The sequence below is a fragment of the Podarcis erhardii genome (genome assembly GCF_964252035.2).
Source record: "Podarcis erhardii genome assembly, chromosome: 4".
Lineage (NCBI taxonomy): Eukaryota > Metazoa > Chordata > Lepidosauria > Squamata > Lacertidae > Podarcis > Podarcis erhardii.
This window is the reverse complement of record NC_138508.1, coordinates 68450936-68474370: the sequence shown is the minus strand read 5'-3', so window position 1 is coordinate 68474370 and position 23435 is coordinate 68450936. Positions and strand designations below refer to the sequence as shown.

Genomic DNA, 23435 nt, shown 5'->3' with positions numbered 1-23435 from the left:
TGAGCACCTCTAAGCAGTTTTTCAGAACCATGTGGACATGTAAAAGGGAAACGGATCATTCCCTCAACACTCAATTTAGTCAACCATGACAGCTTCAGAAGAATAGTCATTTTGGTCCATAGAAGCAAAAGAACATAAGGAAACCAACATAAGGAATTTTGTGACCTGTTTTCATAGGCTCACATGCATTATTTGTCTCCATCATGAACCTGGGGTATATGGGGTGTTGGGGGAGGAACACACCGCGCTCCTTCTCAGGTAGTTTGTCCAACTTTGGTCCCTACCCTGCACTCAGCTCTCACTTGTGGCTCCTGGAAGCTGTTAGCATGTGACAGCAGCCACACCCTGGAAATGGCTTCAACTGGCCAGCTAAACCAGGTGAGGGTAGAACTTCCCCTGCATGTGAAGACAGGCTCCAGGGGATTTGGCGGATGAGACCACTGGGTCAAGAAGGTTGTTTCTGCATGTGCTGCAGGGGGGAGTGAGGGGCAAATGGGGCTTGTCAACCTGGGAAGGTAGGCCATCTAAGGAGAAGAAAAGCTCTGATCCTAAATCTCTGCTGCCTTGCACCTTGGGAGAAGCAAAGGCTAAGGAGCAAACCCTGCACAAATCTAGAGTAGAGTCCCTAATAATTATTATTAGGGCTGGGTGATGTCTTGTACACCTCCTTCCAGCAACTTCTATGGCCAAGCTGGCACCAAACATATTGCTCTGCTTTCCTTTGGACCACAACAGTGAGGCTGGGGGGCGCGTTCTTGTCATCTTCAATCTGCACCTCCAGGCCTAAATAACAGCACAAAAGCAGGCATAGACATGCCCATAGTCAAGGAGCTTTAGGCTAACCACAGATTATTTTCTTCTGTAAAAGGTGGCTTTGTGTGACACAATACTCTGATATTTTAGAATAATGATTGCAAGCTGCTTCACAGTCCTTTACAGTCCAATTTTATGCATGATTTAGATACATGGCTGGAGAGCTCTGCTGAAAAATTCAAAGAAGTGTGGACTTGGAAGAACATATTGCTTTGGAAAGTTGGGTAGATTCGCTTTCAAATGTGAACTGTATTTAATTTCTCCCCTCTCCCTAATCCCTGAGCTGGTGGATACCTTCCCCCTCTCCACAGTGCTTTTTATCTGCCTGGATCTTCCCAGCTTTGGTGGCCTGATAGGTTTCTTGGCTTGCTTTTTCACCGCAGCCACTGTAGATTCATGATGACAGGTAGGTAAATGTCAGTTTACATGGAAGAAATAAATTCAGCAGGTTATGTGTGAAACAGAGTTCACCAGGGAAACGAAAGCTTTGTTATATTTCTAATTACTAATGGCAGAGGAGATTGTACTGACATTTCTGGCATTTTAAAAAAAGAAATCATAAGACACAAAGGTGATTTAAAATCCTTGAAAGCCCCTCTGTTTTTACCACTTCTGTACAGCAACTTGCAAGTAATCAAAACCAGGGGTCACAGTTCATTTCCTTTCAAGCACACCTCTGTTGTTTTTCAGTACCTGCTGAAGACCTTCAACAAACCTTTTAAGTGGAGTTCCCCTCGTCTCCCCCCATCTATGTATAGGATTTGAAATTGTTTTTACCTTTGAAATGGTCTTTAGATATAAAATTGTTTTGTATATGTTTGGATTGCTGGTGTGTTATTGCTAAATCACTTTGAGATGTTTCCTAGGAAAGGGTCCTTAAATGGAACAAAATAAACTAACAAATAAATAATTTGCCAGCAGGGTCAGTATCATCAATCCTTTGAATATGGAACTTAGGTGGTCTGGTGCCTCTCAGTTTGGCAGTAAAAAGGTAGGCAGCCAAAAACAAGTAGGTTCTGGATGCTCATGGTACTCCTCAGATAGGCTAAGAAGAAGAAGAAGAAGAAAATTAAAAGATAAAAGTGTCCTTAAAAGGGGGGGGGTGCAACAAGGATCCATATCCAGAAGTCCTGTGAAATTCTGAAGGTTTCAGTGGAAGATACAAAACAGCAGAGACTGATGCCCATTTGGACTGGTAGGATGGAAGACCAGGAGGTCAACAGCAGGTGGAGCCAGAACTAATGACAGGCAGAGCCAGCTAATTCTAGTTTTGTCCCCATCCTCTTCCCTGCTGAGTTCTACAAGGGGAAACATGGAAGAGGAAGCTGCTACAGGCAGTGCCATTCTCTTGATGATAGTAAGAAAGAAGTCGTGCAGGTGGGGTTGACTGAGGGCAGAGTGGACCAGCCTCCACTCAAATGGAAGGAAAATGGTTGTGAAGGGGGATTGGGCCATTTAAGGTCTTAACAGCTTATAGGCATGGATGTGAGGCTAAAAAGAAGGGGGAAAGGGCTCTCTCTGAACTCTGTGGGGAGATTTCAGGTGGGAGGAAAAGGGGGGAAATGAAATCCTTCACCTTTTCCCATCTCCAGAGCCCCCCCACCCCCACACACAGAGAGACAGAGAGAGAGAGAACATATAGCAATAAAACAATTAGCATGGTACAGCTCCCACAGTTTCAGGAGGAAGGAAAGATGCCCTTGTTCTTTCTCTTTCCCATCCAAATGTCTTTAAAGTATGTGACATCTTTGGCAACCTCAGTGTCAAACAGAGTGATTTGAGAATCACAGCTTCCCTTTGATGACTTACTAAAGTGCCAGGAGTGAAGAGTAAATGGCAGCCATTAAATATCTTGCCCAAATATTCATGTCTTATCTTACATAACTGGAAAGCAAATATGAATACATCACAGGCTCATGGTTTATCAGAGCCCTAAAGTAAATGGTTTTAAAACCTTGTTTCCACAGTATTTTAATACATTAGGGGGGCTGTATACACAAACACAACCACAAAAGAACAATGGTTGACAACAAAGGAACGAAACATACAAAGTAAGACGTAAATATATTCATGAATATATTGAGTGTCATATCAGTAACTGCAGGACCAGACTGCATGTCTTACAGTTCATGATGTTGTTGCTGTTGTTTTCTTTTGAAACTGTTGTTCTTGTTTGGATACTGAAAGAAAAACAGAGGTTTTTCAGAGGATATAAGATGTTATTCTATGAGATAGTTCCAGGAAATTCCACATGACTGGATCACAGCAGCCCTGTCATCTCACCTCACAATACAGCATCCGGTATATATAAAATATGATCCTAAAAGTCAGGAATCTTCTAGAGCTGCATTTATCCTGCAGACAGAAGCAGAAATTGCATGCTCTCCCTGTATGCTTAGAAGCAGCTCAAGATGCTCAAAAGACCCCTTTGATCAGGGTTTCTAGAAAAAGGGGTGCCATAAATCACCCTTGTTCTCTTAGAATGGCAATGGCACCCACCTGAGAGGTGCTGAAACTGAGTTCAGCTGAGTTCCAGCTGAAAACCCCCCTGCTTTTTCACCCTGAGGGCCACAATCTGAAAAGGGCAGCTTGCTGAGAGCTGCAGGCCAATGATGGACAGAGTGAGAGGCAAAACTATACTTCTGTAAGACATCCCAGCCAAACAAAAAACAAAGGTTTCCATACACAGAGAAGCAGGTGGGCCAGAGTTTACTCACTTGAGGCCTGATGGCTGAACAGAGTTCTGGATGAGCACACTCAGGTCTTGAGCCTGAGGTTCCCCAATCTTTATTTAGTCTTCCCAATCATTGCAGATAAGGGCACATATTGTTAACATTTACTGAAAGCAATAGAAGGCAGTATATGCAAATCATTTAATTCTTCTGTTGTATTTAGTGAGCTAACAGTTTCTACCTACAAGTGGAAGCAGAAACAGAGAAGTTGTTGGGTTTCTTCCAAGTTACCTCAAAATTTCTTCACAAAACACTGCTGCATTATGCTTGACAAATACTTTGCCTTTTCAGAATCCAGCAAATATGAGGCTAGCTTATTTTGAATACAAACGTCTTTTGGATGACTCAGGTTTCCAAAAGAAGGTATTTCTGAAGTGTGCAGAAAATGCTTTAGATATGCATGCAGTTGCTAAGGCAATAGGAGGGTCAGGTGTTTGCATGTAGCTGCTCATGGGCTTCAAGGCATTGTTTAAACTTAATCTTGGCCAAGTTTCAAAGCTATGCAGCGCTGAGATGCATGACCAGCATCAACAGGCAGCATAGTCAGGCACCAGCTGGGGGTCCACTGCTAAGCAGAAGCCTTTGAAACAAACGCTGATGCTTCTCCTGTTTCCCAGGTATTCCCTTTCCACCCTCCTTTCTTCCTTTGACTAGCCAGAGTTGACAGGGTGGGTCTGAGTCTGTCACCCTGGTGAGGCCCCCTTGCTCTCCAGCTTCCCACTGCAGTGGGCTGCTGGTGTTTCCCAAGAGGAGAGGGGTGAGGGGAAGGGAACTCAGAACTGTGAGGAGCAGCAAGAGCATGAGATTGGCTTTGCCATGATGCACAGTGCTAAGCTCCCCATCCTTCACCCCTACTGTCTCCCTATCAATGAGCACCAGTTAGAAACCAGGCTTCCTATATTTCTGCTCCAGCTTTCTGGAATTCCAATTGGCACCCAACTATATCCAAACAAATACAATAAATAAATCTCATTGATCTCAGGAACATGAAATTTGATTGTGACATCTTAAGAGGTGTCTAGATGTATAGAGAAGAGACAAAGAAACAAATAACTTCCCAGGGTTTTGTGTGTGTGTATTTTTCTTAGTTTTCTTTGGTAGGTCTCCTTCTTGACAATGGGAGAGAGACACTCAGATCTTAAGGAGGTGGGGTGTCCCATGAATACATAATGTACATAGAGTCTGTAAGCTACTGATCTGAATGTTTCACAAATTTGAGGGTGTGGTAAATAAGGTATCCAAAACCATGTATTGATTTACAAGATAAACCCTAGATTTCTAAGGCTTCGGTGGAATTTTTATTGCAAACTCATCCTAGCAATAAGTTGTACAACAGCGAAGGAAGAGGGGAATGTGTTGCTGCCCAAGACCAAGCAAATTCAGTATCACATTTTTTCTTCAATGATATGTGTATGTGCATTGTGAATGCCTGTCATATATGATATCTCTGCCTATATGACACCCATTCACTTTAAATCTGCATTCTGAGAGGGAACATTAGATGCGTTTGACCAAAAGAACTGCTGCATTTGAACTTGCTATTCTCATAGCAAAATCAGACCAATTTAAGAGGTGGAGAATTCATTGCATGTCACTTTCTGCCAATCATCAAGTATATTTGCCCTTATTTTCTCATTCTGCCAACCCACGTTTCTAAATTGCAAGTTTATGCTGAGATTCATCTCTTTTAACATTAGCTTCCTTCAGTCCCATGGTAGCACTTTGACTTTTTTGAAACAAGAAAAGAGAAACAAGATAGTAATAGCTGGAGGCAATGTTTCACAGCCAATAGTTGAACTAGCTAGGATATGAAGGCATTTGCCATCTAGTAATGGTCTGTGCTGCTAATTTGGAATTAGCACAACTTTTATATAATTTCTAAATGAGTTACAATTTATCCACAGTCGCAGGTGGCAGAGTGGTGGTGCTCACCTGACCTATGGCAACTGAGTTACAGCTGGCAGCTGGTTGGCACTGTGCAAACACACCAGCAAGAGCACCAATGGTGCTCCTGCTGTTTTCACAGAACTCACCGTCCTGCTGCCTTGCCCTTCCAGCTCTACCTCCCAGTAAGCAGCAGTGATCCATCTGCCAGGAGGTCAGTTAAGTGATGATGCCCCACAACTCTCATTCCATTCCATTCAGCACGCACAGAATCTGCATTCAGCGAGTTCCACTCAAAACAAGGCGGTGACACTGTTAGCAAACAAATTTCCAATTGCAAGAGTGAAGGACAGCTCTTGGAACCCTGAAAGCTAGCATTCAGGCCAAGTTACACAGCTGTTGTGTGCATGGCTAGCCACTCTTTTACTAAAGTCCCTTTAGATTACCCTCTTGAACATGGTGTCATTTGTTGCTAGCTTGAGCAAAGTAGTTGCATGAGGTGTGGTGGTGCACACAAAACTGAATGCACTGAGTTTTAGCAGACTGCACAGATTTGGCCTTTGCATCGGCATATTTAAACCCAGAGTTCTATGTGCTCCATCACTCCCCATGCAGACACTTCAGTTCATCAAAGCCATGCCTTCCTGTCATTGAGAGCAAGTAACTACCAAGCCCAGGAGGGGCAGATCTCAGGGACCAAAGCCCAGATAATTCTTCACAGTGATTGCATCTTGGTGTTTGATTGTTCGGTTCACTTTAAACAAGCCTGCAGAGGCATGCCAGGCTGCAGTTATGAGGAATGGTTTGTATGACAGGTTCATTGTTCTCTGTGGGCTTAATAAAAAGTGACCATCCATCCTCACACTTACTGTTTGAACTGCCCATCCTCACCTCCTGCGGAAGCTTGTCAAACAAAAATATCACTGTGCAGGCATGGCCACAATCCATATAACAGAACCATAATCATAACACTGGGTACCATATGTTATAAATCTAGAGCAGCATTCTGCTTCATATAGGCACATAAAACTTTTATTGGGCCTCATGATTTTCCACACAGACATTACAACATTTTAGGATTTTGTTCAAGTGGAGCTGCTTTTTTCTGCCCCTCCCCCTGGTTCTTTTGTAGTCATTAGCAAAATAAACACTTGTGATAATGTGTGTGCGCATGCACGCACGCACACACACACGTATACATATATGTATACACACATTCTCCAGCTTTATTCTATATAAAAAATACATTCTATAAAAAGATGAAGGACTCCAAAGGCCAAAGGAGAAAAGAATTATTAATTTGTCATGTGATTGGACCGAGTTAAAATCTATCATCTGGACCTGGGAGAAGAGAAGATGGAGGAAGACTGGAAGAAATTTAAGATGTATCTACAAAAACATTGTAATTTGGTTGAGTGTTAAGAAGGATGCTAGATTATAAAAAATTGGCCACCACTAAATTAGATTTAAAATTGATGATAAGTGAGACTAAAGAAAATATAAAATTTTTTGGAAGAATTGCTAGATTATATTTGAATGAGTGGACATGAGATTGTAAACAAGTTGATAATTTGTTTGGAAAAAACTTTTAACGATGTAAATGGGAGCGGGAGACGTGAGGGAGTCCAAAGAAGTGATGAAACTATGTCTGTGACAGAAGCAAGATTGTTTATTATTTGTGCATTTATATTTAAAAACTTTAATAAATATTTATTTTAAAAAAATCTATCATCTGGTAAGCAGCAAGTGGTCTGGGTCATCCCATGATGGTGAAATGGGATCAAATTGTGGTACATCCCAGCTTTGAGATGTTGCAGCCGACCAGCTAGCACGATCAATAAACCACTTTATTCCAAGTAAAGGGACGGTCAGTCAGAAAAGTTGCAACTCCCAGGTTGTGCATTAAGTTCTCTATGGGATTGCAGGAGAATATTGTACTACAGGAGCATACACTATTTCTGTTGTCTTAACATTTCATAAAGGAGCTGGACAGGAACCTGATGTGGTGATCTTTCAAAGCCAAGCCATAAATAAAGCTTGATGGGTGCGCTGTAACTAACAAGTTTTCTTGACAGCCAGCAACCGAGAGAAATCCATCATAGTGAGATAAGTGCACGCACTTATTTTCACAAGGTGCAACATGAAAGGGAATCTAATAAAACTGGTCTGGCTTAAAAGCAAGTCCCTGTACACCTGCATTTACAAGCCCAACTTTTTAAAAAATAAATAAATACCAGGAGTCCAAGAAGGAATTGTGGGAGGTGAGAGGTGTCTTTTCACAACATTGTTCATATGTTTCAGTGAAAGGGATATTTAAAGGAGAGAAAGGATTAATAACTCTTTCTACTGCTTTGGTAGCTGTGCCCAAACCATACCACCCAAATACATTTCGCTGTGAGACTTGGACTGTTTCACTCACCTTTGGCAGACTTGCTCTGCAGATGTTCAAGAACATCACATAGGTCTTGCAGAGACACAGAATAGCTCCAGAAAGTATTCTGCAGAAAAGATTCGAGCACATGCCAGGAAATTTAGGGCTGCACAATTAAAGTGAATCAAAGCACTCTGTCAACCTAGTGAAACAAATCCACATTTTGAATGGACTTTTTGTGGTTAGGAAATCGACGTGGGAAAGAACTGAGAAGTGAGGAATGAACAAATGGTTAACAGGATGATGTATAAATACCTCACAAGCAAATCAGGGTGAATGCTCATTGTTGTAGAACCATCCCATAAACAAATCAGAACAAATGCTCAATAGTCAAACCACAATGTAAGCTTTGTGCAAGCAAATCAATGCAAATGCTGTAGAAGCAGCTCATCTGGAAGAGCCTTTGGTACCTGTACACAAAACATGCCATCCAAATATCTTTCACTGTTTGACTTTCAGTGCCTCCAGACTGTCACTGTTTGCAGGAAGGATTCAAGGGTAAACTAGAACTTTATATTTGGCCATTTACAGTGGATTAAAAGGCTGTATCATGCTAGCAAAGGGATGGAAGGTTCTCTCCAGTTCCCAGTCTTAAATCTGGGGTTCATTCCAACTTTCTTTCGTATAGCTTTTCAGCTCTGTGTCTGAGCAGGTGTGCATATGTTTGTCCCGGCACTTTCCATGGGAAAATCCGTGTTTTTCCACTCCATCAGTTCAAACGGCATTTGCTGTTTTTGTGGATTCAGTGGTAAAATGCACTGGGCCAAAAAACAAACAAAAATAATGCTTGGGCATGAAGCTTTAAAGCACTGACTTGTGCCTGGAAAGCACACTGCAAAAAGAAGTCTGGATGAGCCCTTAGCTCTTCAGACTTCTGCAGCAATGGGGCATTCTCTTTTTCTTTCTTTTTTTTAAATGCTCATGAAAATTCACTAGCATTTTAATGTGAATTTTGCCCAATAAATACATTTTGTATGCAGTGGCTGGAGCTGATGTGAGTTGTAGTTCAAATCATCTGGAGAGAAGAAGGTTGGAAACAGCTGAGCTAGATGAACAAGTCCAAACGAATTCCAAAAAAGCTGATGGTGGCCCGTGTGCAGAAAAAACTGTAATAGTCAAGCCAACCAAAGAAGAATGGCAGCTTAAGTTGACAGAATACATACAACCTGCAGACTTAACATATAGAATAAGAGAACAAGAAGAGCATACGTTTAAAGAAGATTGGGAAATGTTTATGGAATATATGGGAAATAATTGTGTACAGCTGAAAACGCTGGCAGCATTAAGATAAATTCAACAGTGTAAATAAGTTTTGATGGATGCAATAATAGAATACTGATTGATATAGTCTTTGTAAAATATGCAGGGATTTATGATATGTAAAATGAACCATGGAAAGAGAAGAAGGGAAGTCACTGATATCTTAAGGATGTAAAATGAGTATTTTAAATTGTAAAACAGAAAACGTAATTAAAATTATATAATAAAAACCCCTATAATAGTCAAAAGTGTAAGCTACCTAATTCATTTAACATTTGATAGCTTTGATATTAAGTGGAGAGCACTTTTGATTTAATTGATTTCAACATTTTGTTTAAAATGGTAATGTGAGTAGCTTTGTTGCAAAATTAAAGGTATCGTTTATTTTATTCAGCATTGCAAAACATAAGCAAAATGAACAAAGACATGCAGTATTTAGCAGCTGGAAATGTAAATGTTTGAATTGTCCAGTTAAGTGTTCTACATGTGGGTGTGTGCATGCACACCCACAACTGCGTGTGCACACACAAACAGCTCTGTATTGCTTTTGCCTTTGAAAACGCTGGTGAAATTCAGAATGACTCCAACTATGCAGGTGACTGCAGTACATTAAGAAAATACATTTTCCACACTGTAGTTTCTATAGCAGTCACAACTAAGTGAACCATTAAAACTGATCCAGTTCACTGAACCAAATAAGAAGAACCTAAAATTAGAAAAAGTAAGCCTGAAGCTATTGGCTTAAAAAAAAAATACTCTTGATCTTTGCTGTTGATGATTAGCCAAAAAATTATTTTAAAAAAAGCCTCCTCCTGAATTCTTTTCTATCATTTGAAGCTTCTTTCAAAGCACACAAATTTCTATGACTTTCTTCAAGGCATAATTATGAAAGGAAGTATATTTGTTTATTTCTTATGACTGATAGTCTCTCCATATTAGCAATGAATAAATTAAGTCCATTGGTTAGTGACAATTGCCTTGCCGACACTGAAAACAACATCAGATTAAATGATGGAATGTGAGCAAATGAGGTATCTCCTCTTATTATGATCACTACCGATCAAGCCTCTTCTCATCCAGCTTGAAAAGGTCCTTGTCATTCTAGGTTTGGGTAGCTGAAATATCCTCATTCCGAAAAGGAAAAAGATGGTCTTTCTTCCTTAAACCATGATTAGGGCTAGAAGACTTATGTGCAAACCCCACCTCGAGTCCTGTTTCCTTCACAGAAGTGAATGTGGAAGCTCTTTAGCAGGCTTCTTCAAACACGGCCCTCCAGATGTTTTTGGCCTACAACTCCCATGATCCCTAGCTAGCAGGACCAGTGGTCAGGGATGATGGGAATTGTAGTCTCAAAACATCTGGAGGGCCGAGTTTGAGGAAGCCTGCTCTTTAGTATCTTCTGAGTGCATAGATTGGGGTACATTTTTAATAATAATAATAATAATAATAATAATAATAATAATAATAATAATAATAATAATTTTATTATTTGTACCCTGACCATCTGACTGAGTTTCCCCAACTACTCTGGATGGCTTCCAGCATATATAAAAACATAATAAAACATTAAACATTAAAAACTTCCCCGAATAGCCCTTGCATGCTTGTTACCCCCACGCGTAAAATGAGACAGATTTATGAAACAAGATGTAAAGTGGTGGTTTGAAGGGATCCGTATGTGTGTTGGTTTTAGGCGAAATGTATGACTATGGATTGTGGCACTGTTGAGTGTTGGCTTCACTGCTATGCTACAAATTCCTTGACTCTTTTCTTTTTATGCGGATCATACCTGATATGATGACAAGGTGCTTTAACCAAAATAATAATAGTAATCCTAGCAATAAGCAACCCTGAATTCAATTTATTTCATTATTTTACAACTATGTTTGGTCAGCATGCAGTACCCCTGTAGTCCTAGTACGCTAAAGACCGTCTCTGTGAATAATTTCTTCCCCCTCCGAAAGAGTTTTATATAGCCCAAATTGCAGTTTTCTTCACAAATTACACTTGAGCAAATAAGAGCACTTTTCAGTCCTTTGCCACCGGCAGACTCAAGGTAACAAGTCTGGCCTCTTTCCAAGGTAGAAGAGACCTTGATGACATTGGAGATGGAATGGGGGCATTCCAGTTTATGGGGGTGGGGTGGACATGTTACACAAAATATTTTTTTTTTAGAAAAGGCAGAAGGCAAAAATAGATCTTATATTATTTGTGCCATTTAATACATTTGAGTGATTTAATATTTTGCAGGTGTCAGGGCAGGTAAAAATGCTCCAGGTATCTTTGATCAAGAGCAACTGCAAGCACATTTCCTGACGTATATCACTCATAGTCATCAAAAACAAAATAATTCAGCATCCGCATGAGATATTTGGTTTGGGTTAAGAAAAAATGGCTTTGAATTGATTAATGATCATTTGACTGCATGGCAAATTATGGATTTTTTAAAAATTAATTTGTTTGTCACAGTATCCAATCCTTTCTCTAAAAGTGAGTGCCTAGATTCCTAGAGAAGAGTGACAATCGACAGAGGAGAAAATGGCTAGAGAAATCTATATCTTCCATAGCCTGTAAGAAAAGCTATGCTTTAGACCATGGGTAGGCAAACTAAGGCATGTTTTTACATGAGTAGAATGTGCCCTTTTATTTAAAATGCATCTCTGGTACACACCCTACTTTTAAAGCACATTCAAAGCACATGGATCTCCTCCAAAGAATCATGGGAACTGTACTTTTTAATGGGTGTTGGGGGGCAGCCATGTGTTTAAACATATAGCGTGCATGCAGCCAATGCCAGATTTTCTGAGCTCTGGGGGTGGGGTGGGGGGAAGCTGAGGGAAAAGATGAGAGGGGGGACATTTTGTTCATACAGATGTGCCAGACACAATGACTGAGCAAAGCATGGCTATTCCACAATAATGAATCATCCAGTGACCTCTCATTGCATGGTTTTATGTGGACTACAGTTAAAGTTAGGCAATCTAGAAACCTTTAGGATTCCCTAATTTAGTCAGTTAAACCAGATCTAGTCCACTTCTTTTGGTCAGTGTGGCAAGATCCACCTCTCCATGTAGTCTAAGTCAGCATAAGGGTAGAGTGAAGTAAAGCACCTTTCCTTGTTCCTTCAGGCAGTCTAATATGGACTCCTATTTCCTGTGGCTTTATTACTGAGCACTTCATGGTATTCATAGAGTACTGACAGTATCATGCTGACTCTTTCTTATCCTGGCCCCGTGTACCTGAGCAGAATTGCAATGCTTCCATACAGTGCAAATAGCCAGCACGGGAGAAGTGCAATTAGGAACTGGACTTCATCAGAGAGCAAAGGATTAAGCACTCTTTGCCTCCCCTTGATCTGGATCAGGCACCCCTGTGCCTACATGTTGTTTACTCTAAAATAAGAATTCATATAATTATTAATGGCATCTAGTTTGGCCCACAAAGTGTTGTGTGACAAGCTAGTGAGCCACTAACAAACACGGGCCAAAAGATCTAGCTTTGTTTCCTTAGAAGCTAATGGTCAATATTGAGAATTACACTCCATAACAGAAAAAGGAGACGATATATATCTTGCTGACACTCGTGGGAGGTTTGCCGATTGTTGCTATGGATGCAGGATTTTATACCTATGATTCTGTTTTTTATTTATTGCAATGCACTGAGAATAATGCTATATTTTCTTTCCACATAAATCTATGTGATTCTGCCTTGGGGCAGAATATCACTCTGGGGAACTGATTTGGATAGAAGAAATGGGCACATGGGGGTATAGAATCATAGAAACATAGAATTGTAGAGTTGGAAGGGATCCTGAGAGTCATCTAGTCCAACCCCTTGCAATGCAGGAGTTTCAACTATATCATACATGACAGATGGGCATCTAGTCTCTGCTTAAAAACCTCCAAGGAAAGAGATTCCACTACCTCTTGTGGGAGTCTGTTCCATTCTCAAGCAGCTCTTACTGTCACAAAGTTCTTTCTGATGTTTAGTTGGGATCTTTTTTCTTGTTACTTGAATCTATTGGTTTGGGTTTTAACCTCCAGAGCAGGAGAAACCAAGCTTGCTCCATCCTCCATGTGGCAGCCCTTTAGCTATTTGAAGATGGCTATCGTATCTCCCCTCAGTCTCTTCTTCTCCATGCTAAACATAAGCAACTTCTTCAACTATTCATCATAAGACTTGGTTTCCAGACCCTTGGTTGCCCTCCTCTGTCCATGTTCTAGTTTGTCAATATCCTTCTTAAACTGTGGTGCCCAGAACTGGACACAGTACTCCATGTGTGGTCTGACCAAGGCAGAAAAGAGGGTGACTATTTTCTTTCAAGATGTCCAAGGGATGTTTGTCCTTTCTTTTATTCTACAAATAACCTCTCTGGTGGCCTGCACTCTGTAGCCTTCTGGAGTGCCCACTCTAATAAGAAAGCCCAGCCAAGCATATTGCGTGGCAAGTCCCCTCCCCCATGTGAAATGAAGACACTGGGCACATTATTGAAGGTTAATGGGCATAAAAAGGCCACAACTTTATTGATTACAGAATTGAAAGGTATTGGCCTTAGGCACTGGCTCCTATCGACTACCCGGCATGGAGACCGGGAAGGGTTATCCACAAGCTGTGGGAGTCCTGTTGAAGTACGTCAACTAGGATCCCACGGGTGTCACTGCTCGGGGGTGTGCCGGAGGCCCTTACCTCCCTAGGTTTCGGACAAGGCAACGCCCCCCCGGAGTCCTCTACCGGACTACCCTTTTCATTGGGGGAAGGTGATGGCGCTTCCTTCCCCCCGTTCATTTGCATAACAATTAACCCCTGCCAATGCCTAACCGCCAATACCGCGGAAGTTGTGACGCTTGCTACGAGGTAGGCAAAAAAACCAAAAGGCTAGAAGTGCGCCAAATTGGAAAAATTCCTACCAGGCCCCTTGCGGCGACCAACCGGAGTCCATAGCAAGGTCATAGCTAGCTAAGCCTAAAGGGTGGGTGGGATGGGAAAACCGCTCAGCTGCAAAGGGGAAAGAGGGCCGGGCGTGCCTGGCCTTAAATAGGCTAGGCCCTGCCTCCCCAGCCCGCCGATTGGCGGGCAGGGTCGAAGGCACGCCCAGGGATTCCCTGTTCTCGCGGGAGGCAAAAGGCCAGCCCCCGCATGTGTGGAAGGGAGTAGCCCGCAACCCCCTCTCCTTCCAAGCTCGGAAATGGCTTTGTGGGGCTCCCAGAAAGTGAAGGTTGCAGAAGACCCAGAGATGGTTGTACAATGAAAGGGGGCACTCACTCAATCCTAAACACCCCTCACCTCCCTCATAATTAAGGAACATTTTTTAAAATGTTCAAACAAAATTATAAAATAAGTTCTCTAGAATCCTGAGAAAGAGACCAGGAGGGCAGCCTTTTCCTTATGAGCAATGATTCTCTAGAACTGTGAGGGCAAAATTCAGCACAGCACAAAATATTACAGCGTCAAAATAATCCAGCTAGTGCAGCATCTGGAAGTTTAAGTGACAGGATGGCTAAGTGCCCTCCTGCCCTCAGTGCCTCTAGGGAAGGATATTTTTTTTCAGTCAGAAATGCAGATCCTTAAGGCTTCACATTCAACAATAAGGTGACTCAGAACAACTTCCAGATGTTCATACATTCCTTATAAGGTGGGTGGTTTTATGGGATGGAGGGCAGGGGAGCAGGGACTAGGAAGATATGCTATGAAGGTGTTGCAAATATATATTTAGAAGAGCTCACAACAAATGCCAAGTACAGCTGTACTGGAGACCAAATCACATCATGCATTTAAAACTGGAGTGGCTTCGTAACATTTTGCTCACTTACAATTAGGCAGTAACTTGTTTGAGATGGCACTGAATGAATGAAAAAACAGAGGAAGGGGAGTGGGATGAAACTCAGGAGGTTGTTGCTGCTTATTATGAATGTGTTCCGAAACCAAAATGAAGGGCAGCCCATTTCTTGCTATTTCTGCCCTCAGGTCCTGATGGTCCTTTTTCCTAAACCCTAATGGAGGAAGTGAGACCCTTCTGGGTGCTGTTGGTCCCTCCCCCTTGTCTGTTTGTGTTCTGCTGCCATTTCTTTGTGAAAGTCTTATCATATACTGACAGTGTCCGTTGCTGTCTTTAAACCTCCTGACTCTACTTATACACATGTCTTACTGCGTGTTGATATGAAAATAAGGCCCACTGCCTTCATTAGGACTTACTACTTACTCTCCAGCAGTAGCAGCTGGTGATGTAGGACTGAGAGTTATGAGAGGTAACCTGCTCAACCCTACCTCACTAGCTACCACCGTTCCCTAGTTAGTGTGCACAGCATTGTGGCTGTAGAGTTATTCTAGATACTATGCCGAATGTAGTGGTGGACAGACAATAAAGTTCTCAACTTCAGTCTGCTGCAAAGGTGGTGATATTTCTGAATATATAAAACACAAACTCCTTCATTTGGGGAGTTTCTTTTGGCGTTTCTGTCAGGACTCACTTGTTTTCATGTTCCTCAAGAGTATTGAAAAGTGCTTTCTAATTTCAGTGGATTTCCTGCAAAAATTGTAAACACACACCTGTCCAATCTTTGCTGTTCTTCTCAGCACTGTTTCTCTTCATCATATTTCCCCTCATAGTCCTCAGCCACACTGCCCTTGAATCCGAGTGGCTGTGGCGGCCAAAGTGATTTTGATAATGATGTCATGATGTTACGTCTGAAGTAATGATGTCATGAACACCCTGTGGGTCATCGCAGCCAATCACACTTGAGGAGACTAAAGAAAATGGCACGGAGGAGAACAGATCAAAGGGGTCACCATACAGTAACAAAACAGTGTGAATGTTGGAGATGTGTATGCAGGGCCATCTTACCCATAGGGGCTAGGGGTGTGGGGCACCTGGGCACTGGGCTCTCAGGGTCGCCAGGCCAACAGTCTGGGGCCCGAGAGTTGAGTCTGGGGAAGAGCCCACCCATCATTCGGAGTGCCACGGTGGGCTCTTCTGCTGCACCACGAGTTTGGGGCGACTGAGCCAGCGAGACTCTGAGGCGGGTGGCTGGCTCCATTCTCCTGCACTCCTGGGACTGGGCTCCCTGGGGGGGGGCGCCAGGTGGATCTTTGCACCCCGGCACTGCATATGCTTAATACAGCCCTGTGTGTATGTATTCTGGCCATCTGTTTGACTGGATCAACTGTAGTACTTTTCAAAGGGAATAATAGCAAAATTAGAGAACATTCAGTGCAGTTCTAGATTATGTGACAGTTTGCAGTGCTTAGTAAACACAGAAGACAAAGGCTCTCTGTGCAAGCCCACATTCTCTGTAGATGTTTTCTGTCTTCATCTCATGCAGATCTGTCATTCCTCATTACAAGATGCCATGATTTTTATTTCCCGTTTCCTTTGTCTTGTAGGTTTCTTATGTAAAAGCTATTGACATCTGGATGGCTGTGTGTCTTCTCTTTGTGTTTGCTGCCTTGCTCGAATACGCAGCAGTGAATTTTGTGTCAAGGCAACATAAGGAATTTCTCAGGCTTCGGAGAAGGCAGAGAAGGCAAAACAAGGTACAAGACTCTATCCTCCATATAATCATGGTTTTCCCCAAAAAATAATTGTTTGCACTCTTCTGATTTCCTCCCTTTAGCACGCAAGACACAAAATATATTTCTTTATCTCCTCAAAATTTTAGTCAGTGAAAGGAGCTGAGAATATAAAACAAGAGTTCATTGTGTTTCTATCAATGCCTGAACTGAAAACAAAAGGTTTTTCATATTTGCAAAACAAGTCCAAGTATGCCTTTCTGTAAAGAAATATTCAATATCGAAAGGGCAAACCCATGATAATTTGCAAATTTTAGGCTTGCTGTGAATATTCATGTCACTTTTAATTTGAATGTCTTCCAGGCACCAGTCTTCATTTCATTCTTTTTAGCATTGTTGTCTTTAGATTCTGCTTTAGCTGCCAATCCATCAACCAGTATTTGCAATGTAGTAGCTAAAGTGCCTTTATTATGTTGAACTGGAATTTTAGAAGTAATTTATCGCCTGGAGTCCTGACAATAGCTACTCATTCAAAGTTGATTTTCTCTTGACCTCCATATGATATTTACCACCCATCTTTCTCAACAAACAACAACAACAACAACAACAACACATACACCATACTAATCACATTATTTCAGCTACTATTTGCTTTAGTTTGACTTTCATAGCCAATTCCAATCAATCTCCTTCTCAATTGCTTTACATTGTTCACCAGGATGCTCTTCAATAACTGTGCCATTCTTACTTTTCTTTTTGTTTTGCTTTGTTTCGTTTCATATATCATTGCACCATTTCCATTCTTGCTGCTGCTCTCTGTTCTGACCAATCTGGGAACAGGCACAGACTGTGGCTATTGGGAATGAAAGCGTCGAGTCGGTACGGCGTATGAATGGCTTGCGGATGAAAGAGTCACCAGCACACGGGATAATGAATCAGATCTGCAATCCAAGTTTGAGGGTAAAAAGAGAGAGAGAGAGAGAGAGAGAGAGAGAGAGAGAGAGAGAGAGAGGTTGTATGAAAATGATGTCATAAATTGGCAACTGCCAATATTTATGGCATCGTAAGTAGTAGAACTCTTATGTCAAACAGAACAGTTCTGACCATATGTAGATCTTGGTATGTTTCGACTTCTTGTACTCTGTGTTTCTGCTGCTTTCCCATTACATCTTTCATGGCAGTCCTGCTGCTTCTTTCACCATGGATTAGCACATACATGGGTAAGCTTACTTCTGCTATTATTTACAATGCACTTATCCTGCTGAACTTTGAAGTTGTGACTCAGAGCCAATCTGCATGTGGCACTGATGCCATGAGTGCAACATGTGTGTTTCGTTATTTCAGTGTAAACAGAAACCTCAGTAGTAGTAGAACGGACAGGACTGGGCCCAGACAAGGGAAGGGGATTTGACTCTTCCCCTCATCCTGTGACCTTATTAAGCCCCATCACCTGCTATTATTCCCCGGAAGCAAAGCCTCCATCTATGCCAATGGAGGCTTTCCTCTTAGAGACAATACCAGCTGTGGGTAGGGCAATTTTCATCAGGATCATGGTATGGGGAGGCACGTTATCCTGCCGTGTGCCATGACAGGCTCTCCAAAGTGTCCCTATTCTCCAGAAGCTGTTTCTATTTAGAGAAGCTGTCCCGGTTTCTGATTTGATTCCAGAATGTCCCTTTTTTCCTTAGGACATCCCTATTTTCATTGGATAAATGTTGGAGGGCATGGAGTTATCCAACCCACAAGCTGTCTGATCCTGTATAGGGAAGGAATTTTTTTAATGCTTATTGTTTTATTATGTTTTTATATATGTTGGAAGCTGCCCAGAGTGGCTGGGGCAACCTAGTAAGCTGTGAGAGGTGTAAATAATAAAATTATCATTATGGACTGGGATGTCCCTAGTTTCATTGGAGGGTATGCCATGATCCTGCCTGCTCCTCTCCTTGCCATGGCTGCTAATTACACTGGACAACTCAGACATGCTCACTGCAATTAGTGTCGTGTTTCGTTTGGCAAACAAGAAAGCGGGGTCACCTGTGAAGAATGCTATTGTGACAAGTATCCTACCTCTCGTCAAAATGCATTTTCAGAACCCAGTTGTGTGAACAGAACAGAAACAACCCTACCTGCACGTTTAGGACATCGTATTTAAAATGTTGCTGATAGTTGCTGAGCAGCTTTAGACAAACGCATGGCCTAGTCTCAAAACAGAAGAGCTCTGTTGAATCAGATCAAAGGCCCAACTTTTTGGAGTAGCCAAGCAGATACCTCCAGGAATCTTACAAGTAGAGTTTGAAGGCAACAGCGCCTCCCACAGCGCTGCCACACAGTGTTCAGTGAGCAAGGAGCCCCTGAGCAAGGAAATTTCAAAAAGCCCAGTTATTAAATAGTAGCCTTTGATACTCTGATCTTCCATGACTTTCTGTAATCCCCTTTGAAAGCTATCTATGCTCGTAGCCATCATTGGCACATCTTGTGGCAGTGATACCCATAAAATAATTGGACATTTTGTAAAGAAGCACTTTTTCTTGTACTGCCAATTAGTTTCATCAGATTAGCTTGCATTCTCGTGTTATGCAATATGTGGGGGGGGGACCCTCTACCCACTGTCTCCACTTAGTTGTGCTATTTCACATTTATAATGCTATTGCAACCTTCCATGTACAGAATCTGTTCCAATCCCTTCATCATTTTTGTCGCCCTTTTGTGCATCTTCTCCAGTTCTACAATTTCCTTCATGAGCTAGAGCAACCAAAACTGTATCTAGCATCACTGTCACATCCAGAATATTTAATTTGCATTGGGAATTTGCATAAAGAAATGCTGTCTCATTTATGAGGACAAAAATCACTTTGAAATCATATATATTCTCCAACCCTACTACTTAGAAGTTTATTTAGAAGAACATTCTCAACCATAGGAAGAGAAGAAAGAATACTGTGCTGAACTGAGGGAAGCAGATTAGCTTTGAGGAAGGCCATGGTCTAGAGATAAATCACATGATTTGCATGCAAAAGGTCCTCAATACAATTCCTCATATCTCCAGTTTCTTTAAAAAAAATAAAGACTTAAAAAATAAATAAATCCAGGTATACCAACACTCTTACAATAAAAATGAACTTTCTTGAACTTCCCCCTACTTCTGGATTTTTTTTATATCTCTGCCAAGGCTAGTGCTAAGTAACAAGAATAATTTTTGAAACTAGGGTAATTTTGCATTATAAGGGAAGTATCTGCCTTTGTGATCAAAGCAAAAAGCACTGTGCATGCTGCAAAGTCTTTATTCTGTTGTCCCTGAATAATTCAAGAAGCTATTGTCTCATGTGGCAAGTCAAGCAGGATATTTCCCAAAAGGCTGGCAACAGCAAAAGCCGACCTCTGTATTAGGGTTGACAATGCTGATTCTGTTGTTAGCACTGATGTTACATTAATACTGGTGGGATCAAGAAAACTGGAGCTCAGGGGGACGTGTTAATTGATTTGCATATTTATGCCACAATAACCTGAGCAGAAGCACTTGCAGACAGAACAAGGTGCTTCAATCTACATCTACTGTACATCAATACCCAGAAGTCCAGTTACTTCCTCTATATTATAAAGATGACCCTGTGATTTGCTTCCCCCCGCCCCAGCAGACCGGTCTAAAAGAAGTATCTTGCCCCCTAGAAACAGCTGTACAACTGGAATGATCTGGTGTATCTTGCTACTCGGAATATCATTTGTCATGCATCAGCCAAAATATAGGAAGGAAATGGGATCCTGGATTTAGGATTCTTTGGGGGCATGACCCTTACCATAATGGAAAACAGGGAGCATGCTTAAAATGTGGGCCTCCAAGCCACTCTCTCTGGCCTTTGAGATTCTCCCTGGACCATGCTATCTCTGTAGTCCACACTTCTCACTGACTGTTCTGTGCCCTCTTCAAATGCTTTTGCTTGGCTGGAATGCATTATGGCCCTGTGGTCATGCCTCTTGCTTGCCTAGCTGAATGAAGGAGAGGGGATGAGTGTGCAGACTAAATTCTTGCAGGGCTGACTTCAGTCTCGTCTGTTGCTCCACATACTTTTGCTTCTGGACACACCCCTTTATTTGCATCTGACCCTCCCCCGCTTCCCCAGAAGGTCGACCAAATGAATGCTGTTTGAGGGCTGGAAAAGGTTCCATAGCCTCCAACGTTTCTCTGATGAGAATAGGGACGTCCTAAAGAAAAGCAGGGCATTCTGGGATCCAATCAAAAACTGGGACGGCTTCTGTAAATCCGGGACCCTCCCTGGAAAATAGGGACGCTTGGAGGGTTTGAGGTTCCCTGCTGCTGATCCCAAAGCAAAAGAAAAGTCAAAGGTTTTACAAGAGTAGTGTGGATCTGTGTCTCATTATCATATACATGGGGAAGGATGAAAATACATTTGCATACATGTTAGTTAGGAAAGAGCTTGCTAGTTCACTCTCATTTAGCTCCCCTACCCTGGATGTCTAAAGTGGCCTGCCAAGAAATTCAAGCAGTCACCACTCCTCAGAAAATCCTTGTCATTATCAGCTGCTTCTTCCTTACACCTCTGTGCTGCATGATTCAAATCAGAAGTGGCAGGAAAGAAAGAGAAAAGGGGGATTTGTGTCTCACTCTGTGATACCTGCAGCCATTTCAAGAAGTGCAGATGAGTTTCGGTGCTTTCAGAAATACGTACAGTCAGAGGGCTCATGTGTGAAACACTTTCATGTATCACAATGTGGAGGGGCGGAAATCTTTTGCAACTGTGGAAGCATATCTCAGGAACTAGCTGGAGAAGCAACAATGGTCTGCTTCTAGCTTAGAGAATGTTGTAGTAAACATTCGGGCATCTAATATGGACAGAGTACCGAGGGGGGGGGGTGAGGGTCTGCATACATACACATGCTACATTCAATGCACATTCTTCCCCTCAAAGAATTCTGGGCAATGTAGTTTACCCCCCACAGAATTGCAATTCCCAGCCACCCTTCACAAACTACAGTGCCAGAATTCTTTCAGAGAGAAAATGTGCTTTAAACATATAGCATGTATGTGGCCTTAGTGTTTGTGTGTGTGTGCTTTGAAATGTACTTTGAATGTGCTTTAAAGGTATGGTGTGTACACAGCCTAGTGTTTCAGCCATATTGCTGTAGCTAAGGCGTGAGCGACGTGTGTTTGCAAAGCATATATTCCATAAATGTGCATGGGTTGTTCCCTATTGCTAGCTCCTGCTTCTTTGCTTCAGTGCTGGGTTGTTTCTTCCAAAATGTGAACTTACCTCATGGACAACTCAGTTGGTTAGAGCATGGTGCTGATATCACCAAGGTTGCAGGTTCAGTCCCCCATAAGAGACAGCTGCATATTCCTGCATTGCAGGGTGTTGGACCAGATGATCATCAGGGTCCCTTCCAACTCTATGATTCTATGGGGGGGGGAATGAAATCAGTGCCTTGAGATTTCTGGATGGGCCTTTGCCAGACAGAGACAGATGGTTGTCCCTTTTCTTGCCTTGTCCCTTCCAGCCTCCCCAACCCAATCTGATAACGTGCTGCATTATTACCACATCTCAGTCATATCAGGAACGGAGACAACAAAAGGCTGGGGCTATTTGTAAAGGCATAGCTTTATTACTTAATTTTGACTGAAATGAAACACTCATATCTTGTCAGTAAAAAAATATATATAAATAAATAAAATACTCCTTTCCCCAGGCTGGATTTGCCTTGAAAAATATTCAGTGCTTCTGTCCCCAGTGGAAATGTTTTATACTTCCTCAGATCCTTGCGTTTCCTAGCACTTTGTGGTAAAATGTGCCCTGTTTGTTTTATGTAACATTCCGCATCATGTGAATAATGGAAGTGCTCAAGGAAAACCCTTTTCGCTGGGCTATTTTTAGCCCTCACAATGCAAGCTCAAGCACATGGGTTTCATTGTGAGAAAGACAGCCTTATGATTCCCACTGCCATTAGCATCTAATTTGCTTCAGGCAACCGATAGAAGTTGGTTGGTTAGTTATACTGAAGATCAACACTTCTTCAGGGCAGACCTGTTGGTGGTTGACTGTGTCACAGCGGTGTGGACATTTGGCACCCTTTAAACACACCCACAGGGATGTGGGTGGCACTGTGGGTTAAAGCACAAAGCCTAGGACTTGCCGATCAGAAGGTCGGCGGTTCGAATCCCTACAATGGGGTGAGCTCCCATTGCTTGGTCCCTGCCAACCTAGCAGTTTGAAAGCACGTCAAAGTGCAAGTAGATAAATAGGTACCGCTCCGGCGGGAAGGTAAATGGCATTTCCGTGCGCTGCTCTGGTTTGCCAGAAGCAGCTTAGTCATGCTCGCCATATGACCCAGAAGCTGTACGCCGGCTCCCTTGGCCAATAAAGCGAGATGAGCGCCACAACCCCAGAGTCGGTCACGACTGGACCTAATGGTAAGGGGTCCCTTTACCTTTACTTAAACACACCCACAGAGCAATCCTAACTATAGAAAGCTGGTGTAATGTACACCCATGTAAGTCATGGCAGCTTAAGTTACTCCTGTTCCAAATTCCATTCAGGAAGAATTTGACTTACACCACCCTTTCTGCTGGCTGGTTTTCACCAGGCTGTTAGGTCAAGTGTCCAAGCTAGAAGGGGTTTGGACAGTCTCTCCCTGCCCCGTATTGCACTGGATTTAGGGCAGTGCAGGTGGTCCCCCCCCCCCCACAGGACACCAAGCCAAGAGGGTGCAACATTGAAAAGATCCGTAACTGGGAAGATCCAATTGGGAGCGCCAAATTTTGGGCTCATTCAGGGCGCCATATTACCAAAGATTGCCCC

The 23435-nt window shown here is 42.4% G+C and overlaps 1 protein-coding gene across 12 annotated transcripts in view; it reads left to right on the top strand.

Annotated features, from left to right (window-relative positions):
* Positions 1–23435, top strand: part of GLRA2 (glycine receptor alpha 2) — a 111067-nt gene that overhangs the window by 73433 nt on the left and 14199 nt on the right. For 8 of the 12 annotated variants that reach the window (XM_081858730.1, XM_081858734.1, XM_081858723.1 and 5 more), the window contains 2 exons: positions 16501–16650; positions 17467–17586. The exons of 1 other annotated variant lie outside the window; for it this stretch is intronic. In XM_081858730.1, coding sequence (XP_081714856.1) covers positions 16501–16650; positions 17467–17586 — 270 coding nt within the window. The remainder of the gene's footprint in view (positions 1–16500; positions 16651–17466; positions 17587–23435) is intronic. 3 more of the 12 variants (XM_081858727.1, XM_081858732.1, XM_081858731.1) reach the window with 1 other exon arrangement.